We start from the raw sequence: 18,444 nt of genomic DNA on the forward strand, positions 1-18,444 counted from the left end.
TGCACTCCTATCAAATCAATTACCAATCATACATGCAGTTTTTTATGGACCGTTTTCCACAGAAGTAGTCATTGTGGCATTTGTGTGGGGGAAAGGAAATCATAGGCCTCATAAATAAAACCAGAGAATTCAATATGCATGAAACATGTTGAACTGGGAATGAACTGTATATAAAAATGAGAAAATGACAGGATAATTTATTTTACTGTCTTGCATCATAGTGATGTGCAGAATGCCTTAATGGTGTCAAATATTACCACTTTAAAAAGATCGAGACAGATTAAAACTAACTTAGAAGCAATGAAAAACAACATACTGTGTGAGCTATATGAAAATGTATGTGTACTGTAAATGTGTGCGTGCAGGGGCGTCACAAGGGGTAGGAAAGTGGGACTGAGTTACTGGGGCCCAAGGTGGAGGGGCCCTAATAACTTTATCTATTTGATAAGTTGTGAAAATGTGTGAAAATCTTTGGATATATGTATTTTTTAAGCAAACATTTCTAACTCAGATTTTGCTTCTGGAGGTCCCTGGAACTAAATATTTTGAGATCGGGGTCCGTGGCCAAATACATATCATCTTGGGGGTCCTTGACATAGGTTTCTTGCACACATTTTCAAGATTTTTCAAAAATAGCAGATATGCAAGCTTGCAGCGCGGCACTCGGTGCCGCGCTGTGAGCTTGTATATCTGCTATTTTTCAATAGTTAACGTTCATGGGGGGCCCGCAGTGAATCCTTGTACCCAGGGCCCAGAATTTGGTGTGACGCCCCTGCGTGCGTGCGTGCGTGCATGCGCACGCGCGCGCGCGTGTGTGTGTGTGTGTGCTTCATAGATTCTTCAGCCTTTCATATCCCTGTGGGGCTTCCAACCAGTGTGGAGGCCAGCTGGTTTTAATGCTGTGTCGGCCTTTCAACAGGCTGTAGTACTTGGCCAGTTTGGGGAAGCGCACAACAGACAGCCTACAGAGGAGAGGAGAGAATTTACAGTGTGTCAGATGGGAACCTGGTATGTCCAAAACTGTTACTTTTTAAGGAAATGGATAAAGAACCTGTGTTCCAATGGATACAATGTAGTTATTATTTAGTAGAAGCTGTGGTCATAATGAAGATATAATGAACAATTACATGCCAAAAAACAAAATCCATTTGTTTATTTTCATGTCAAACGTCTCTAAGCCCAATCTTGATAATCTACTCTCTATCAAACAAACTACAAATGAACTTGATAAATCATCAAGGCTTGCTCTGCTGGGCCTTCAATGATCAACCGGCCGGGTACCCTGAAACTTAAGTTACGATTCCAGTTATCATATTAATTATTGGAGAAAAACATGAATGTCACATACCCAAAGCGGAAGGCGTAGGCAACGCTGGGAAAGACCATGACATCAGCCAATGAGAACGCTCCTGCCAAGTATGAACCTGGTGCCACCTTAATAGACAGAGTTGAGATGTGAACACTGTGTCTACAGTATGTGTTAATAAAGCATGTGCAGCAGTTGTATCTGATTTGACCGTAATGTAACCTTCTTCTGATCAGTGTTTGCGGATCTATTATGAACTGTGCTTTTTGTGCAGATCCAAATAATCATTGTGTGTGTGTGTGTGTGTGTGTGTGTGTGTGTGCGTGCGTGCGTGCGTGCGTGCGTGCGTGCGTGCGTGCGTGCGTGCGTGCGTGTGTGTGTGTGTGTGTGTGTGTGTGTACTTTTATTAGGCTACTTATGTGAGGGTCAACTGTTCCCACAAAAATAATAGGCCTAGAACTTGACAAATAGACAGGACAGCGTCTGCGCAATGCACTATGGGGCGTTGGAAACTCGTGGATAGACTTGTCATCAGCACTGTCATCAATCTGTTTTGGATTCATGTTCATGTTTTTTTTTTTTCTTCAATCGTCGATACTTACGAAACTTGACCTTTCACTCTGCACTTGGTCTGCTCTGCCGAAAATAGCCGATCTGCTATTTTTGGCAAACGTTGGGCTAAAGCTGAGGAGAAGAGAACAGGTGCGCTTCCTCTGATTGCTGCCACTGATTTGGGCAGTGGGTGCTTAGCTCTAGGTACAACTGAATTAAAGGATCCACAAAAGTGGAAAAAGCAGCACACCAGAATGAGAGTACAAGACAGGCTCAGATGTTGAGTTCCATTTTATTCTGAACGCTGACGCGTTTCGGCACGAGGGCCTTCTTCAGAGCAGGTTAAAAAGGTTGGGCTAAAGGTTGGGCTAAAGCTCTGAGTGGGGAGTGCTTGCGTGCGTGCGTGCGTGCGTGCTGTGCGTGCGTGTGTGTGTGTGCGTGCGTGCGTGGGTGTGTGTGTACCTTGTCCAGGTAGCCCTCCCAGAGCTTCAGTTCGGTGAGCAGAGCTCCAGTGTTTCTCTGGACAGCTGACTCATGTCTCTCCTCCTCAGGGACAAGCAGCTCATAGTAGATGACAGCATCTAGCAAACAGCATCCTTTAGCATTACACTGTGTACTGTACTGTAAGTAAATGTAACAATAGGTCTACCACATTGTAGAAATAAAGGCCTGTATCTGTATGTACAAAAGTATTGGCATCAAAGTACACGTAAAGTACCAAAGTTACAACATATCTTCTTAAAGATTTTTTTTTTAAGTTTTGAGAATAGCCCATCGACAAGCTTGTAGATAGGCTATTGTCTAACAGAGTTAGAAGAGTTAGACAAAATATAAAATAAGGTTGTTTCTAAATTTAACTGAAGTTTTAACAGAAGTTTTAAAATATTTTTTGTAAAAAATAAACTATTTTTGTAATGGATTATGAAGTATCAATTATTTTTGTAATTATACTGTAATGTACCTATAGTTACTTGGCAACTCTGATACACGAATCATAGTATGTCAAATATGTGTAAATGTCTGTGTCTGTCATCTGTCATGATCTGTGTGAGTGTATGCACGTCTTACTAAGCTTATCATTAAGTGTGAGGCCCTCACACATGCGTTGGTAAATCAAAGCTTGTTCCGCTGGGCCTTCAGGGATCAACCTGGTCCCCTGAGACTTAAACTGACTCTATATGGGGAACACACACACACACACACACACACACACACACACACACACACACACACACACACACACACACACACACACACACACACACACACACTGTCCTAAATGATGTGTAGCTTGTGAGTGGGTAGTGCACATCACACAGTGGGTTATGTAACAGTGACACTATAGCATAGCAGTTGACCTTAATTTGGCGGTCCAGTTAAACTTGCCATTCTGCTTGCTCATTCCACTCTTGCTTTCACATAGATACCACCACCACTGCTGAAAAGTGTTTCTTTGTTAGATCACCCAGGTAGTAATGAATTTACATAATACCGTAGATAAAACTGTATTAATTATAAGTAATTGTTCCTTGTGTTTGACATTCATTTCCTTGGCACCTAATGAATGATTATAAGAAACATAGCAAATAATCATCAGAAACACACAATCTGTGTGGAGTTTGAATGTTCTCCCTGTGTCTCCTAGGGTAGGTACCCTCACAAAAAACATGCAGTAATCCTGGTCTCTATACTGCCTCCCCCTGGCCAGCCGGGGCGCCTGATGGAGGGGAAAGGAACTGGTTGGAATAACATGTTCCTTCCACGCGTTACATACAGCCGGGGAATCTATCCCCTGTCAGGTGAAAAGAAGCAACTTGGACTACTCATGCATAGAAGGAAGGTCAGTCCATTGCTCTCCCCAGGTTGGCAGAGGGAGTGTAGCGCCCAGGATTACATTAGATAATTGGCACTGGGTGAAAAATGGGTTACAAAATCGTGGGACAAAACTAAAAATAAACACACCGTTAGTCATCAGTTCTATCACTCAGTTGTCCTTACCTCCAGGTATAAACATGCTCCACAAGATTCATTCAGTACATTGTCTCCATGTCTGAAGACCGGGAGCTGGAACAGTGAAATAGAAGATGTTAACATAATTCATCATCATCATCATCATCATCATCATCATCATTCATTTTTACTAGTGACTCCCTCCCAGGACAGGCTTCAGACGGGTCTCCTCAGGAGACTTGTCTCAGATCTGAACCCATTTGATGAGGTGTTAGGAACCCGCTGCGACCGCATGGCCTTGCTGACGTTGACCCCAGGCAGGGTTCGAACCCTATACGCATGAAAGGCGTGTGCTCTACTGTGGCGGCCTGATGTTAACATGATTGATTAGGCAAAAGTATAGTTTTCACTGATGTAAATCTTTTCATGTTGTTATGTGCCAAAGTGCATCCTGTGCATCCTGTTAAAAAGTGCATCCTATTAAAATTAGGTGAAATAGAGGAAAAGGAAACATATTTCCCCTTTTTAATTTCTCCAAGTTCAATTACACTATTAAGAGTGTAAAATGAAAATGAGTGTAAAAGGAAACGAAATATTATTGTCAAACATCTACTCAATTTACAAGAAGTCTACACAATTAGAGATATCAACGTTTGCCAGCTATCTCTCCTATCCCACATCATTACAACATGGAATTGTGGACACATTTCTTATCCAACAATTACAAAATCTTCTAAAGTTTTGGGCCTGAGAGGCAAAATCTCATCAAATGTTGGTCTATGGCACAAATGCTGAATAAATGATGAGCCTTGATATGAAATAGGTTGAAAACCACTGCTCTAGCCTACAGTCTATAGGTTTAAGGACCTACTGTAGGCATATACTGTAGATCGGAATTGCTACACATTGTCTTTATAGGCTACGGTCCACAGTGGCTGTGGATATATCCCATAATTCACCAGTCTATCACTAGCCAATAAGAGTTTAACAATAGACTACACTTGAATAAACTAGAATAGTTGGATATTTTCTTTTCTCTCTCAAAATGACTTGGGTTCCTGCCAAAGAGCCTAGACAAGTATATAAACCTCACAGAAGAGAACAGTGGCTGCTAATAATTTCCCACCCTGGTTACACATTATCTCGGGCCGCAGTGCTTTGTGTGTAAACCTACCTGTCCTCTTGGGTTGACATCCAAGACTTCCTGAGACTTATGCTCTCCTTTGTCAAAGGACAGAAGCCTGTGTTTGTATCCTTGAAGCTTCTTCTCCTCCAGAGTGATCATTACACGCCAACATGGAGGGGAGCCTGCCCCCCACAGCAGATTCATTGACTTGGCCATATTATAGTTTAGATAGAAAGAGGTTTAGATTTATGCACCAAAGGCAGAGGAAGAGGCTTAGTGGTAACCGAAAGTGAGCAGAAGTGTCACAGTTTTATGGCCACCAGTGTTGCCAGGTTTTCGCAAGAGAAACAAGCCGTCTATAAAAACAACACCAAAAGGGGCGACTAGGCCGCATGATCACACACACACACACACACATACACACACACACACACTAGGAGGTCCACAGCCAAAGTACAAGCTCACAACGCCTTTAGTAAGGGAAAGTTAGCCTCATGCTGGACCAATCTGGGAACTAAACCATTTCCAATATCTTTCTTCACAAATGTGTTCATAAAGGTGTCTACTATCACCTCTGAACTTTCTCAATCACAACTCCCTCTGGAAACTTTGTGGAGGATGAGATCTGCTATTTTCAAAAAGATTCTAGAAAACAAGATTTGGAATATTTTATAGTTATATTACAGTTAAACTACACAAATCTTGTATAGGGGTCCCTGCTGGGCTGGCACCAAATAGTTTCAGATGGGGGTCCGCGGACACATTTCAATTTGGGGTTCCTAGACATGAAAGTGTTTAAGAACCACTGGTTTTAACATTAGGAAGCAAGCTCAAATAAACAACAAAACGCGACCCACCACTACCAATATTTAAAGCAACTTTACAGAAACACAAGCCCAATGTCGCTTATAATAAGCGGACTTGGCAACACTGATGACCCCCCCTCCCCCCCATCCAAAGGTTGGTTACTATCGCCACACCCAGGTGTTCAAGCATACAGGTGTCATTGTAAAGAATACATTATTACTATGTAGGCGTTATCACTGGATGAAAATAAATATTTTCTTTTCCCAAGTTGTTATAGAGCACGATGAAGATGAATACAAACAGCATTTTTGCTAATTATTATTATTACTCAATGCATTTATTGAACTTACAAGAGTTGAAAGTGAAAGCAGAGAGGGGTGCTGTGGGGTGGTGGTATCCAGGTGGTTGGTTAGGCATGATCATAAGCTAACAGAAACAAAGTAATACTCTGGCACCCTCTGCTGGAAATATTGTACAAATACAGTACACATCAGGGGATGCTTGTGCTTCTGCAAATTCTGAGACTTTTCTGTAGTTGGGGAAACAACCTCTGGTTAGCTTTATGCCTATATGATGCCACCAATCATCAGTTACCAAAATACACACTCAATTCACTCAAAAATATTATTTTGTATTTAATAATAGCTTTTCACAGCTTGATAAGCTGGGAGCCTGTGTCAAAGTTGCACTTATAATTTTTGTGAATTGTAGAAATCACACACACGCACTCACACACACTCTTATATGATGGCTGAATAAATGACAGATGATGAGCACAACCTCATTTTGACTCCGTAGGTTTTGTTGTACTTGTTTAATTTCAGAATGTGAACACATCACAAGTCGTGGTGCTTGTGTTCAGTTCACCCAGAGAACACCTAAAGAAGTGAACATTCTCAAATGAAGCTGAGCTGCGTGTGTACCGTGTAGTAGGCTGATGAGGCGGAAACAACTGGAAATAAAGTCTGTTGATATACAAGGATAATCCAGAGCTTTCCAGCGACGCGCGTTCGAGTTCTTACTAGTGACATGAAGCATGACCGCAGAGCCAGAAGCAAATCAAAACCATGGAAGCTTTTTTTCCAACTTCAACAGTGTCAACATTCTCCCTTCCCCTGGACAAGCAGCAGCATGATGAGCCAATGGTTGCTGTCGGGCAGAAAGCTCCTATCTCCATATCAGGGACGTGCTGGCCATTGGGAAAAGCGGGACAATTCCCAAACGGCTGGTTCATTCCCGGCCGGTCCAGGCCGGCCATTAGGAAAAAAATAAAAATAAAATGTTGGCCTTCGTTCCATTTACTTACTTTCGCTCCAACAAAGTAAATCGTCACTGTCGGGCAGAAACATCGTATCTCCAAGTTTCAAATGTATAAATTTTTTCGCAAAGCGAAGCCCTGCTTCATCATACAAGGTTGTTGCACAAAAGTAGTGAAAACACTAGTTTAAATCATTTTCAAAATGATAAATACAAAACGAACGGTTTTGGACGTACAAGGCTTCCACCCGACAATGACGAAATATAACTCATGTAATTGGCCCACTGGCTTGTCACTTGTCATGATCTGAAATGGCAAATCTTTGAGTAGCAGCAGCGCTATAGAGAGAGATCTCTCTCTATAGCGCGCAATGAGGGCCTCTACAACTCTTTTTTTCCCGGGCTGAATCAGGGGCCCAGCACGTCCCTGGGCAGAAAGCTCCTATCTCCATATTTAAACTTTTGGTGTGTTTTCAATTAACGGCCTTGATCATACTACAGCGTCACACAAAAGCATCAAAAGTAGTAGGTCTGCAAGCTCGAAACGTGGCGCTTGCAGACCTGCTACCCAGGGGTGTCGCACCAAATTCTGGGCCCTGGATACAAGGATTCACTGTGGGGCCCCTGTGCTTTAACTATTGAAAAATAGCAGATATACAAGCTCACAGCGCGGCAACGAGTGCCGCGCTGCGAGCTTGTAGAACTGCTATTTTTGAAAAATCATGAAAATCGTTGAATATTTCAAATCCTTCTAAGGTTTTTTTTAAAAAAACCTATGTTTCGATGTGTCAGTGGAGCTCAAACCTTTTCATGCGCAGGACCCCCAAAATGGTATGTATTTGGCCACGGACCCCCATCTCAAAATATTTAGTTCCACCCCCCCAGAAGCAAAATTTTGAGTTACAAATGTTCGCTTAAAAAATACATATATTCAAAGATTTGCACACATTTTCACGACTTTTCTAAAATAGCAGATCTACAAGCTTGCAGCGCGGCACTCGGTGCCGCGCTGTGAGCTTGTATATCTGCTATTTTTCCAATAGCTAAAGTATAAAATAATTAAGGCCCCTCCAACACCTTGGGCCCTAGTAACTCAGTCCCACTTTCCTACCCCTTGGGCCCTTGTGACGCCCCTGCTGCTACCTTTGCTCTTTCTGAATTTGAATCCTGAAAAGTAACAGTTTTCCACCTGACAGAGACAAAATGCATCATTAATATTGTGACCATGCGTTCCTTCTGCTGTGCCTTTAAACTTTTAAATTATAATTCACAAAATAGCTTCTCTTTTTTTCTTTTTTACTATTTCTTCTCATACTATTATACACAATTCTACAGAAATTACAAAAATAATACAAAAACGTGGAACACACTAATCATGCACACTACAGTACTTCGCAGCTGGAGAGGGCATTTACACATTTTGTACAGAATTCTCTGCATTTCCAACAAAATAAGTATTTCTTTTTTACAATTTCAACTTCTTTCCATGCCTGTTTTTTTGTTTCGTTTTTTACAACTTATTAACAGTTCCTCTGAGATAAAAGTATAGAATTCCTTTTTTGTGCACATTTCATCAGTCATTCATGTCGATATGAGCAACTATTATCCTTCAGAACCAATAAGGTGCGAGACATTATTTGTTATAGTAACAAAGTGAGTATCTGAGTTCTGCAATAAATTAGACAATTAAAACACTAAAACATTTTGACCAAGATAATAAAAAAAGCAAAAAACATTTATCCAGCACTCATATTAATTTGTTATAAATCTAGCTACATTACTGAATAATAACATTTTTCTGAGAAAGACAGTGGGGGAGAGAGAGAGAGAGAAAGCGATAAAGAGAGATGGCAAAAATATACTGTGCTCTCCCCTTTAAAATGAAAGGCACAAGTCATACTGAAACCCTTTCACATTCCTAAAAAGAAATTGTACCTACACATATATATTACACACTATAGTGGCGCCAGCGACAGAAGCAAACAGTTTTAATCAACTGGTTTCTCAGAAAAGTGTCATTATTCCTGTAGGTTTCTAGCGGGATTGTCTGAAAACGGACGAGAAGAGAACAATGCACCCGACAGAATCCCGACGTCATAACAAACCAGAATTCAGAATACATCCAGAGTTCACAGCTTCAATGAAAGAAAAGTAATAATGTCGGCACTACAGACGCCCACAAGCATACATCCCTTTGTTGTCAAATGCAAAATACATATTTACCCATTTAGGCCTAGAGTTATTGAATGCTTTAACCAGTGAAAAATAGCAGATATACAAGCTCACAGCGCGGCACCGAGTGCCGCGCTGCGAGCTTGTAGATCTGCTATTTTAGAAAAATCGTGAAAATTCGAATTTTGACCCGATTCTATAAGTGTCTTTTGAATCCTTCTAAGATTTTTGGAAAAAAAAACTATGTTTCTATGTCAGCAATCTGGCCAGCCATCGTCAAAGAAAAGGTACTTTTCACTTGACTGGAGCTCAGTTGGTCTGTTCTTGATAGACTACTGTGTCAGTGGTTCTCAAACCTTTTCATGTGAAGGACCCCCAAAATGATATGTATTTGGCCACGGACCCGCATCTCAAAATATTTAGTTCCAGGGACCACCCAGAAGCAAAATTGGAGTTACAAAACGTTCGCTTTGAAAATACATATATTCAAAGATTTGCACCCATTTGCACGACTTTTTCCAAAAATAGCAGATCTACAAGCTCGCAGCGCGGCACTCGGTGCCGCGCTGTGAGCTTGTATATCTGCTATTTTTCACTGGTTAAAGCATTCAATCATTTCTAGGCCTGAATGGGTTAAATGAACATGACAGAAATGTTTCCCATCATCTTGAGGCAGCATGATCGAAATTAACCACTTTTTAAAATGTCTCTAAAATGTTCAACAAATCTTGCATTGCCATTTCCTTTACCCCCGAAAACCTTAGGAAAAGTTCTCCAATATGGTCTTGGGAAACCAGACTATTGCTAATTTGTTTATTGTGCCAGGTAGTTAAATGCAATCACCTGATGTCCCAAGCCTAAGTGAGTCTCCAATTAGACAGCTAGAATAGAAAAGAACAACAGCAGTCATGGGGACTGGAGTTGAGAACCACTGTTTTAACCCTTGTTTAAACCCTAAATACTTTGCACCAAAACTATTCATATAGTTGATGCCTCATCCACACAGGTTGATGCCTTTATTTGCGGTGAAAAATCACCCTCGTTCTTTGCAATTTGCGCCACGTTATCGCCGCCTAATATTCACGTTCTGTGTGGATGCACTCGACACAACAGACTATTATGTTGACGCGTTAACATTGACTTTCTCTGTCTTCTTCTCCTCATCCCTACCGCCGCATGTCCATTTTACTTCCTGCGTGTCCACCCAATAGCAAAAATGAAAACAAAAATACACACTGGAAACGGCAGCTGCGTCGCACACAGCAAGCAAACACGTGATTTGTTGCCATTCGTGTTATATACAGGGCTTCCGATTGGCTGAGTGGTATTCTGAAGGTGTGGCGAAGGCAGTCTCACCGACAGACACATCACACGAGGGTTGAGGAGTGGGGTTCCGTGTGGTGATGTGGGACGGCGGGTGATATCACAGTGTCATGTCTGAGTCAGATAGTCCCAAAGCCAGAGCCTCCTCTGGTGTCAGTCCACTCTTCAGAGTCCTTCTCACTGTAACATAATTTAAAAGGATTGAATACATGTCTATTTACCACACACTGACATTCAGGTCAAACATATTATCAAGCATAAACTTTAGAAATATAGGTTTGAGTACCACATTAGTACATGATAACTCACAGCAACAACAAACGACTACAAGCCGAACAATTCCAAACTCCCTCTCCCTGGTCACTTACTACAGAAGGCCTTATCCTCTTTATTAGAAAGACAATTGTACTTAAAGGGGAAGTCCACCCATTTTAAATATTGAAATATGTCATTAATATACCTTAGAGGAGTTGTGTGGACATAGAAAAAAGTTCCCCCCCTTCTGTGTTGCCTAGAACTGGAGGATTGATTTTGGGGTTTGTATTGTAAAGTACAACTTGATGACATCACACATTGTACTTTACAATACAAACCCCCAAATCAATCCTCCAGTTCTAGGCAACACAGAAGGGGGTTAACTTTTTTTCTATTTCCACACAACTCCTCTAAGGTATATTAATGACATATTTCAATATTGAAAATGGGTGGTCTTCCCCTTTAAATGGAAGGATGTAACCCCTCCATCACACAATCAATGTTTTTCAAAGATGTGCTGCAGAACAGCAGAGAGATTTGACAAAAGTTTGCCTAGCTCAGAACTATGAAGTAATACCCCTAGAACCTCTAGAGGTGGTCTCTCCTATGCTTTAAACACACAACATTGCCAGGGTTATTGCACTGACAACGGGTTGCAAGAGTTTCTTGCCTTTGTGAGTTTAGCCCCAGACAGACAGACAGACAGACGGACGGACGGACGGACGGACAGACACCTCTCAAAAAGACATCAAGCAGGAAAGGAGGACAGGACGTACGTGATTTGCGGTTGGCCCGTGACCTCCTCCTCTCCCGTGGTTGTGCCCTTGTGGATGGGCCCTGAGTGGCCGACCTCACGATGCGCTCCATGATGTCGTCTGCGTCGTCGTCAGCGCCCATCATCGTCTCCTCTGCAGGTGGCACGGACGCTGGCATGGTTGCCATTGGCATACTGCGACCTGAGTGGACACATGACAAAACATTTTGCAAATAAGTCCTCTGCTGTTAGATTACTGTAGAGATGTTAACCGTTCCGCTAGTCTTCGGTGATTTACTAATCGTGGAACAGCAATGCGAATGGCCACAAACAAACCTACGCCTACCGCTTTGAAAGCCAATAATGTCCCCACCACAGATCCCAATATGAAGGACCACCCTAAAGTCTTTGCATTGGTTCTGCAATACAGTTATTTAAAACAAATCTGTAAAGTTAGATATACCACATTGAATTTATATGTCACCAGATGTAAAGAAAACATTATGAACATGAATCAACTGAAGATGACGATGGAAACATATCTAATTACATGAATAAGATATGTATATTTCAATCATCAATATTAAAACATAGAGATGATCATTGGAGTTTCTGTTCAGTGGGGTAGCAAGCACCGAAAATAGCCGATCTCAAAGCTTACAACGCGTCGCAGCGCAACACGTTATGAGCTTGGAGGTCTGCTATTTTCGATATCTTCACCAAAAGACCCTTTTTAGTGATTTCAGACCCTGCCTCTCTAACATTCTCTGCGCGTCCTTGCGCAAGGCTACCGTTCTAGGGTGCCCGCTGGCCTACTGGTCCAGGAACATACCACATAGGCATTGCCACATAAGCATTGATGCCTGACGGCGCCACCGGTTCAATTCCCGATCCGGGCGACCTTTGCCGCATAGCACTCCCCAATTTCTGTCAGTCTACTGTCCTATCCAATAAAAGCCCCAAAAACAAATCTTTAAAAGGCTAGCATTCTACTCATCAAGGAAGCACATTCAGCTCTGACAGTAAGTAACACAGTGAGTCCTCACCTCCCCGGCCTGGGCGTGACCTGAGGCGCGTGCGCAGCCCTGGCACCAGCGTTCTCTCTGTGTCGCCGGCGCCGCTGCTCAGGCTGCTCTTCAGCACCGCCTTCAGGCACGCGTGCTCCGCAGCGTCCTCTTCGTGGCCCAGACCCGGCAGCGACGGCTCCACCTCCCCCTGGCCACTGGGGGCGCTGTTGTTGCTGCTGCCCGAGCCGTACCGACCAGTCTGATAAGACAGATGAGATAATAGTTTATCTCAAATTTTACTCAGGGGATAATTAAAAGCTAATTTGTGTATAATAGGTGCTACGTAGTACACTACTGAAGGTCTACAGAGTATTTATGATTCAGTCATTGAACAGTATTTGTTAAGTTATTTTGACTAGTCTGGTGGTGTGTACTTGCTATTTAGATCCTGTGGCAGTGGTGTAAAGTAACTAAGTACATTTACTCAAGCACTGTACTTCACTGTACTGTATTTCCAATTTTCTGAATTTGTACTTCTACTCCACTACATCTCAGAGGCAAATATTGTACTTTTTACTCCACTACAGTTATTTGAAAACTTGAGTTACTAGTTACTTTGTAGATTTAGTTTATTATTACACGCACAAAGAAAACATACTTTAATCACTTAGCAGATCTACGTGCTCTACAAGCTCACCTACAAGCTCACAATTCATCGCAATGCGACACGTTGTGAACTTGTAGATCTGCTATTTTCAAAGAATCCTTGTATATTTTGTACATTTGCAAACTTGTGAAACGGGAGATTCTTCATAATGAGTACTTTCTGCCTTTGTTACTTTTTAAGTAGTACATTTTTATGCCAATACTTTTGTACTTTTACTTTTACTTTAAGTAAATTTTGAATACAGGACTTTTACTTCTAAGGGTGCCCTCACACCAAAATACCTAGAGTGGAATCCGCCAATGCATTTCAATGAGAATGGAGCGTTTTTTGCAGAAATCCTCTACTGGCAAAAAAAAACAAAAAACGCTCCATTCTCATTGAAATGCATTGGCGGATTCCACTCTAGGTATTTTGGTGTGTGGGAACCCTAACAGAGTATTTCTACATTGTAGTATTGATACTTTTACGTCGGTAACTGACTGAATGTGAGTAGTTTTTCCACCACTTGTCCTGTGGTAGGATAGGACCACTACTGGCATGACATGACAAGTACTGCCTGAAGGTCAGTGAAGGTCAACAACTACCTTGAACAAGCAGATATGCTCTGTTGGCTCAGTGGTCAAAATGTCAGCACTGGCGTGTGGAACCAGCGTTCGAATCCCAGACACAACAGGAAACTGCGCAGCTTTAATTTAAGTACATTGGCCGTGTTCACACAAAATGTGGTCAATGTCATGTATTGACCAACTTTAGTGAGTCAAAGAACAGTGATAATTTGTAATTTTATTTGGAAGTGCTTGGATTTTTACCAAACCATGCCACTGCTCAAGGCTAAAGGGCACACTCACACACGAATGGATTAGGGCATTAACGACTTGTGATTTTTGCAAGTCGACTCGACTCAGTAAAAAGTTGAGTTGAAAGTCGACTTTATCGTTTGATGACGTCATCACGTCACACGACCCCCCAATTATTTTGGGGGGTCCCCAGATGATTAACTTAATGTGAAACATTGTGTTCTCACTCAACTGTAAACAAACCAACATAAAGTTTAAGTGTATAGAGGGTATCTTCACATTTCTAAAGTGCCAATTTAAGGACTTTTTAATACCTCTAAAATGACAAATTAAACATTGTCCAAATTGTCATATATATAGAGGAAGAAATTGTGAAAATAGCCGATCTACATGCTCACAACGCCTCGCATTGCGAGGCGTTGTTAGCATGTAGATCTGCTATTTTCACGATAGAACGTTTTTCTTTTTTTTCTTTTTTTCAACTTCGACTTTTGACTTTCTCTGGTGGGTCGAGTTGTCGACTTTTTCCTTAATGCCCTAGTATGGATTAGTTCATTTTGACACAGCAAATGCTTTACGTTGTGAGTCCATCCATGATCTGTGCACAAATCTCATTTCATTATAAACGGTTAAAAAGGTGGGAAAAGGGCAAAATGTCAGAGAAAGTGCTCTGCTCCTGGTTAGAGGTTTCATGCACACACGCACAAACAGGCACACCTTCACACACAACTGACATGCACGCATGGTGATACCTCACGGTCCTCTTCATCATCAGACTACATGGGGACAGAGAGAGCCCAGAGTAAAGGAAAATATTAATGGAAGAAAATGAAGGGAAATAGGCGGACAGAGTTAGATGAAAAAGCTAAAGAAAACATAGGAGTGAATAGGGCTGTCACAATTATTACATAGTCGTCTAATCGCAATTATTTTAAGTTATCGCAATTATTTTGCATAATCGTCATAATCGTTTCCATGTTGAGAAATGTTAATGTAGTTTCAAACACTATCAAAAAAATCAAACCTCGGTTCGAAGTGGAGCGGTGAATTTGAGCAGCTGTACCCTATGTGAGTGAGTGAGTGAGTGTAAACTGTGCCTGTGAGTGAGTGGTGAGTGTGCCTGGCCTGCACAAAACAGCGCCCCTCCTTTAACTAGTGTGTTGTGTGTGGCCACTCAAGGTATTGCCAGGCTACGGACATGGCCAGCCAGCCACCCAGCCACCCAGCCACCCAGCCAGCCAGCCAGCCACCCACCCACATACCCACGGACATACCTGTCTATTGGGAGCGCTTTCACCGCTCCAATTAGTGGAAAAAGCAGATCTACAAGCTCACAACGCATCACATTGCGACGTGTTGTGAGCTTGTAGATTGGCTATAGATTTTAGATTGGCTATTTCCACAATCAATGTTATTTTTTCGGTATAAAGGTGTCATATCTGCAATGTGCAACTTCAAAGCCTACAAGCCAAACAGGAATATAATTGTCAGCGACAGAAACACAATCGAATCATTAATCGCAATTATTTGAGTGACAATTAATCGTTGTGTAAAATGTCATAATTGTGACAGCCCTAGGAGTGAATGTGCGTGCGTGAGCATCTGAGTGCACGAGCACCACGTAACACGTTGTCTGCCACTCACAGGCGCGTTGACGTCTATGATCATCTTGCCGCGGGTCTTGTTGCGCTCCCGGTGGTCGGCCCTCTTCTGCTTCTGCTGCAGGACGCGGTCGCGCGTGGTCCGATACTCCAGAGCAAACTCACTGAGGATCTTACTGAACCTGTGGACGCTGATGTCTCTGACGCTGTAGGACGGATGTCCCAGGAACAGCAGGAACGCATGGAACCTGGGGAACGTAAACCACACAACTAGAACATGAGAACAATGCTTATTATAGTGAAGGGATTTAATACGATATTTGACCAATCTGCGAAGTAAATCGTTACCAAGAAATTTCACCAATGTGTTTCTAAAGGTATGTAATAATATGTACTCAAAGGTTGAAATTCAACTCCCGGGGGAAACCTCATATAAAAACTGATTTGTCTTTGTGTTCCATTAATTTACTATACAGAAAAAATAAATCTGCTTTAAGTAGCATGTGAGGGGTCAAACTAGGGGTTTTTCATGATGCTGAATCCATTGCAAGCATTTGTTTTGCACGAAAAAAACATTCCTTGGGCTAAAATCGGACCCACAAAATGATGGTTTAGTGATGAATCATCACTTTTCACCGTTTTGTGGGGGCCATTTGACCAGGGGTCTCCATATATGGAGATCCTTGTACTGTATATGGACATATGCTGTGAGACCCCAAACATGCTTACTCAGTTATTCGTTATGTGAACGTCTATGGGGGGCGTCTCCCTGTTTCTACAGTATGTGTCATCTTTTCGACACCCAAACCTAACCCTTACCCAGTGATGTTACTATGTTTTCAATGTAATGGGTCCCGGGACCCACAGGTGGTCATTCAAATGGGTCCCAGAAAAGTTTTTTGAGTCCTCAATATAAAGTTTACGCGCGCAAAATGGCGTCGGACGTCGGTGGAATCAAAACATTGACGTTTCTATCGCCTGTTTAAGACTTTCTACGTGGATTTTATTTGTGTTAACGTAGGGTAAAGTAGGATGCTTTCACCCATGAACAATGGTGGTGTCTGTGGACATTTTTTTTTCTTTCACCGCGACGCGGTAAATTATTTTAACATGGACTCAAATGGAGGTGCATCCCCGGGACCCCAGGACCATGACATGAATGAGTCCCTGGGTGACTTGAATGAGTTTTTGATGCGGGATGCGCACGTAATGACATCACTGCTAACCCTAAGTACCTCCGTGGGGTGAGTCGCTAACCCTCCAGACGCTCCGTTGTCGAAATGATGGTCGTCGAAAGAGCGAGAATTCCCTACGTCTATGACGTCTGACATCATACATACAATCCCTTTCATGCCCATACATGGAGATCCCTGTCTGTAGAACCAGCCACATATATGGGCTGTCTTGGCCATATATGGATTCTGTTAGTGTGGTTCCCCTGGCGTCACAGTGATGTCAGAGCGTGATGTCAGAGCGGAAAACCCATAGACTGTAAAAAAGCGTACACGGACAGACGTCCGCACATGATGTGCCGTTTCTCATACTAAACTGCAAACTTCGGTCGCAATAAAAAACGTAATCAATATTATTATAATCCATGCTCGCCAAGAATTCCTTCAGGACACACGGTACCTGTTGATGATCCTGCGGTGGACGATCTTTAGGATGATGATCCTCTCTGCACAGTCCTTGAGGAAGTCCGACATCTTCTGCTTTAGAACAGGCTTCATCTCGTGCTTGGCGATCATCTTCAGGTGGTCCCAGGAGGCTTTGCAGCGGCGCTCCATCTGACACAGGGTCTCCTGCAGCTGGTCAAAGTCCACCTGGGAGATGATTCATAATGAGCAACCCAGACACATTTTGGATTTCCTGTTTTACACACCATTATATATTATATTATGTTCTTAATTTGATCAAGACCCAGTTACTGAATGTCAGTCCCCAGGTTTTCTTCAGAATATGTATGACACTTACTTACTACGCCACTATGGCATATTAGTTCTCAAACGTCTTATTTGCAAGGACCCTGTTAACTCCGAGAGTATACAAATCGAACCAAATGGACCTGTAATGGGGCCATTTGGTTCCATGTGTACACTCTCAGAGTTACAGACCTGTTATGGTCATTCAGGTCATTCATCGTCTACAAAATGTTCTATGTCAAATTTTCTAAATTGCATTTTGAAAAAAATGTCCACCACAGGCCAGCATAGCAATCCCCCCTGTACTGCTTTAAGCCCGACAGCGATTAAATGCTCCCCCATCAGTGTTATTGAGCCTTCCTGACCTTGGCAGAGCGTGTGATGGCTCCTATCTCGGAGTAGAGGTCAGTGCTCTGGGGGAAGTTCTCCACCACCACGGCACAGGCGTGGTGCAGCAGCGACTGCTTGTGGACGGTGTCCTTCACCTCGGGTACCTTCTCCAGGTAGGTCAGCTCAAAGCCCTTAGCCTGGAGCACACACACAGCACACACACACACACACACACACACACACACACACACACACACACACACACACACACACACACACACACACACACACACACACACGGAACATGAGCATATATTATGCATACCTTCTAAAGGAAACTACTTATATATATCTCTGCTGTCTGGCCAAAACCTCCTAACTCCAGTGGAGTTAGGAGGTTTTGACCAAAGGGCTTTTTACTACTTTTCATTGGTTCAATATTATTTGAACCAACACACAGACGTAAAGGGTGTTCAATAGCACATATTTATGAAAAAAAGAGAGGGCCCAATCGGGTGGAGTTAGCTGTTTTGGCAGAAAGTGTGGAGTTAGGAGGTTTTGTCCCAAGCACTTTTTACTACTTTCCATTGGTTCAATATTATTTTAACCAACACTCAG

At 42.4% G+C, this 18,444-nt stretch overlaps 2 protein-coding genes across 2 annotated transcripts in view; both read right to left on the reverse strand.

The window, feature by feature from the left end:
• Positions 1-829: 829 nt before the first annotated feature.
• Positions 830-5,150, reverse strand: LOC308293260 (glutathione S-transferase A-like; the record flags this gene model as incomplete). The annotated part of the gene is made up of 6 exons (XM_080735710.1): positions 830-962; positions 1,349-1,434; positions 2,321-2,439; positions 2,927-3,032; positions 3,857-3,922; positions 4,983-5,150. The coding sequence occupies 6 exons, from the start codon at positions 5,148-5,150 to the stop codon at positions 830-832; spliced, it is 678 nt and encodes a 225-aa protein (XP_080591836.1).
• A 5,443-nt stretch (positions 5,151-10,593) lies between these two features.
• fhod3a (formin homology 2 domain containing 3a) overlaps positions 10,594-18,444 on the reverse strand; it is a gene marked incomplete at both ends in the record, with an annotated part of 106,866 nt that continues 99,015 nt past the window's right edge. Inside the window, 7 exons of the mRNA XM_080735570.1 lie at positions 10,594-10,673; positions 11,525-11,704; positions 12,549-12,768; positions 14,726-14,749; positions 15,618-15,822; positions 17,207-17,397; positions 17,862-18,023. Of these exons, the coding sequence (XP_080591696.1) occupies positions 10,594-10,673; positions 11,525-11,704; positions 12,549-12,768; positions 14,726-14,749; positions 15,618-15,822; positions 17,207-17,397; positions 17,862-18,023 (1,062 nt within the window). The remainder of the gene's footprint in view (positions 10,674-11,524; positions 11,705-12,548; positions 12,769-14,725; positions 14,750-15,617; positions 15,823-17,206; positions 17,398-17,861; positions 18,024-18,444) is intronic.

Source organism: Nannobrachium achirus (assembly GCF_963921795.1).
Source record: "Nannobrachium achirus genome assembly, chromosome: 10".
In the NCBI taxonomy this organism is placed as follows: Eukaryota; Metazoa; Chordata; class Actinopteri; order Myctophiformes; family Myctophidae; genus Nannobrachium; species Nannobrachium achirus.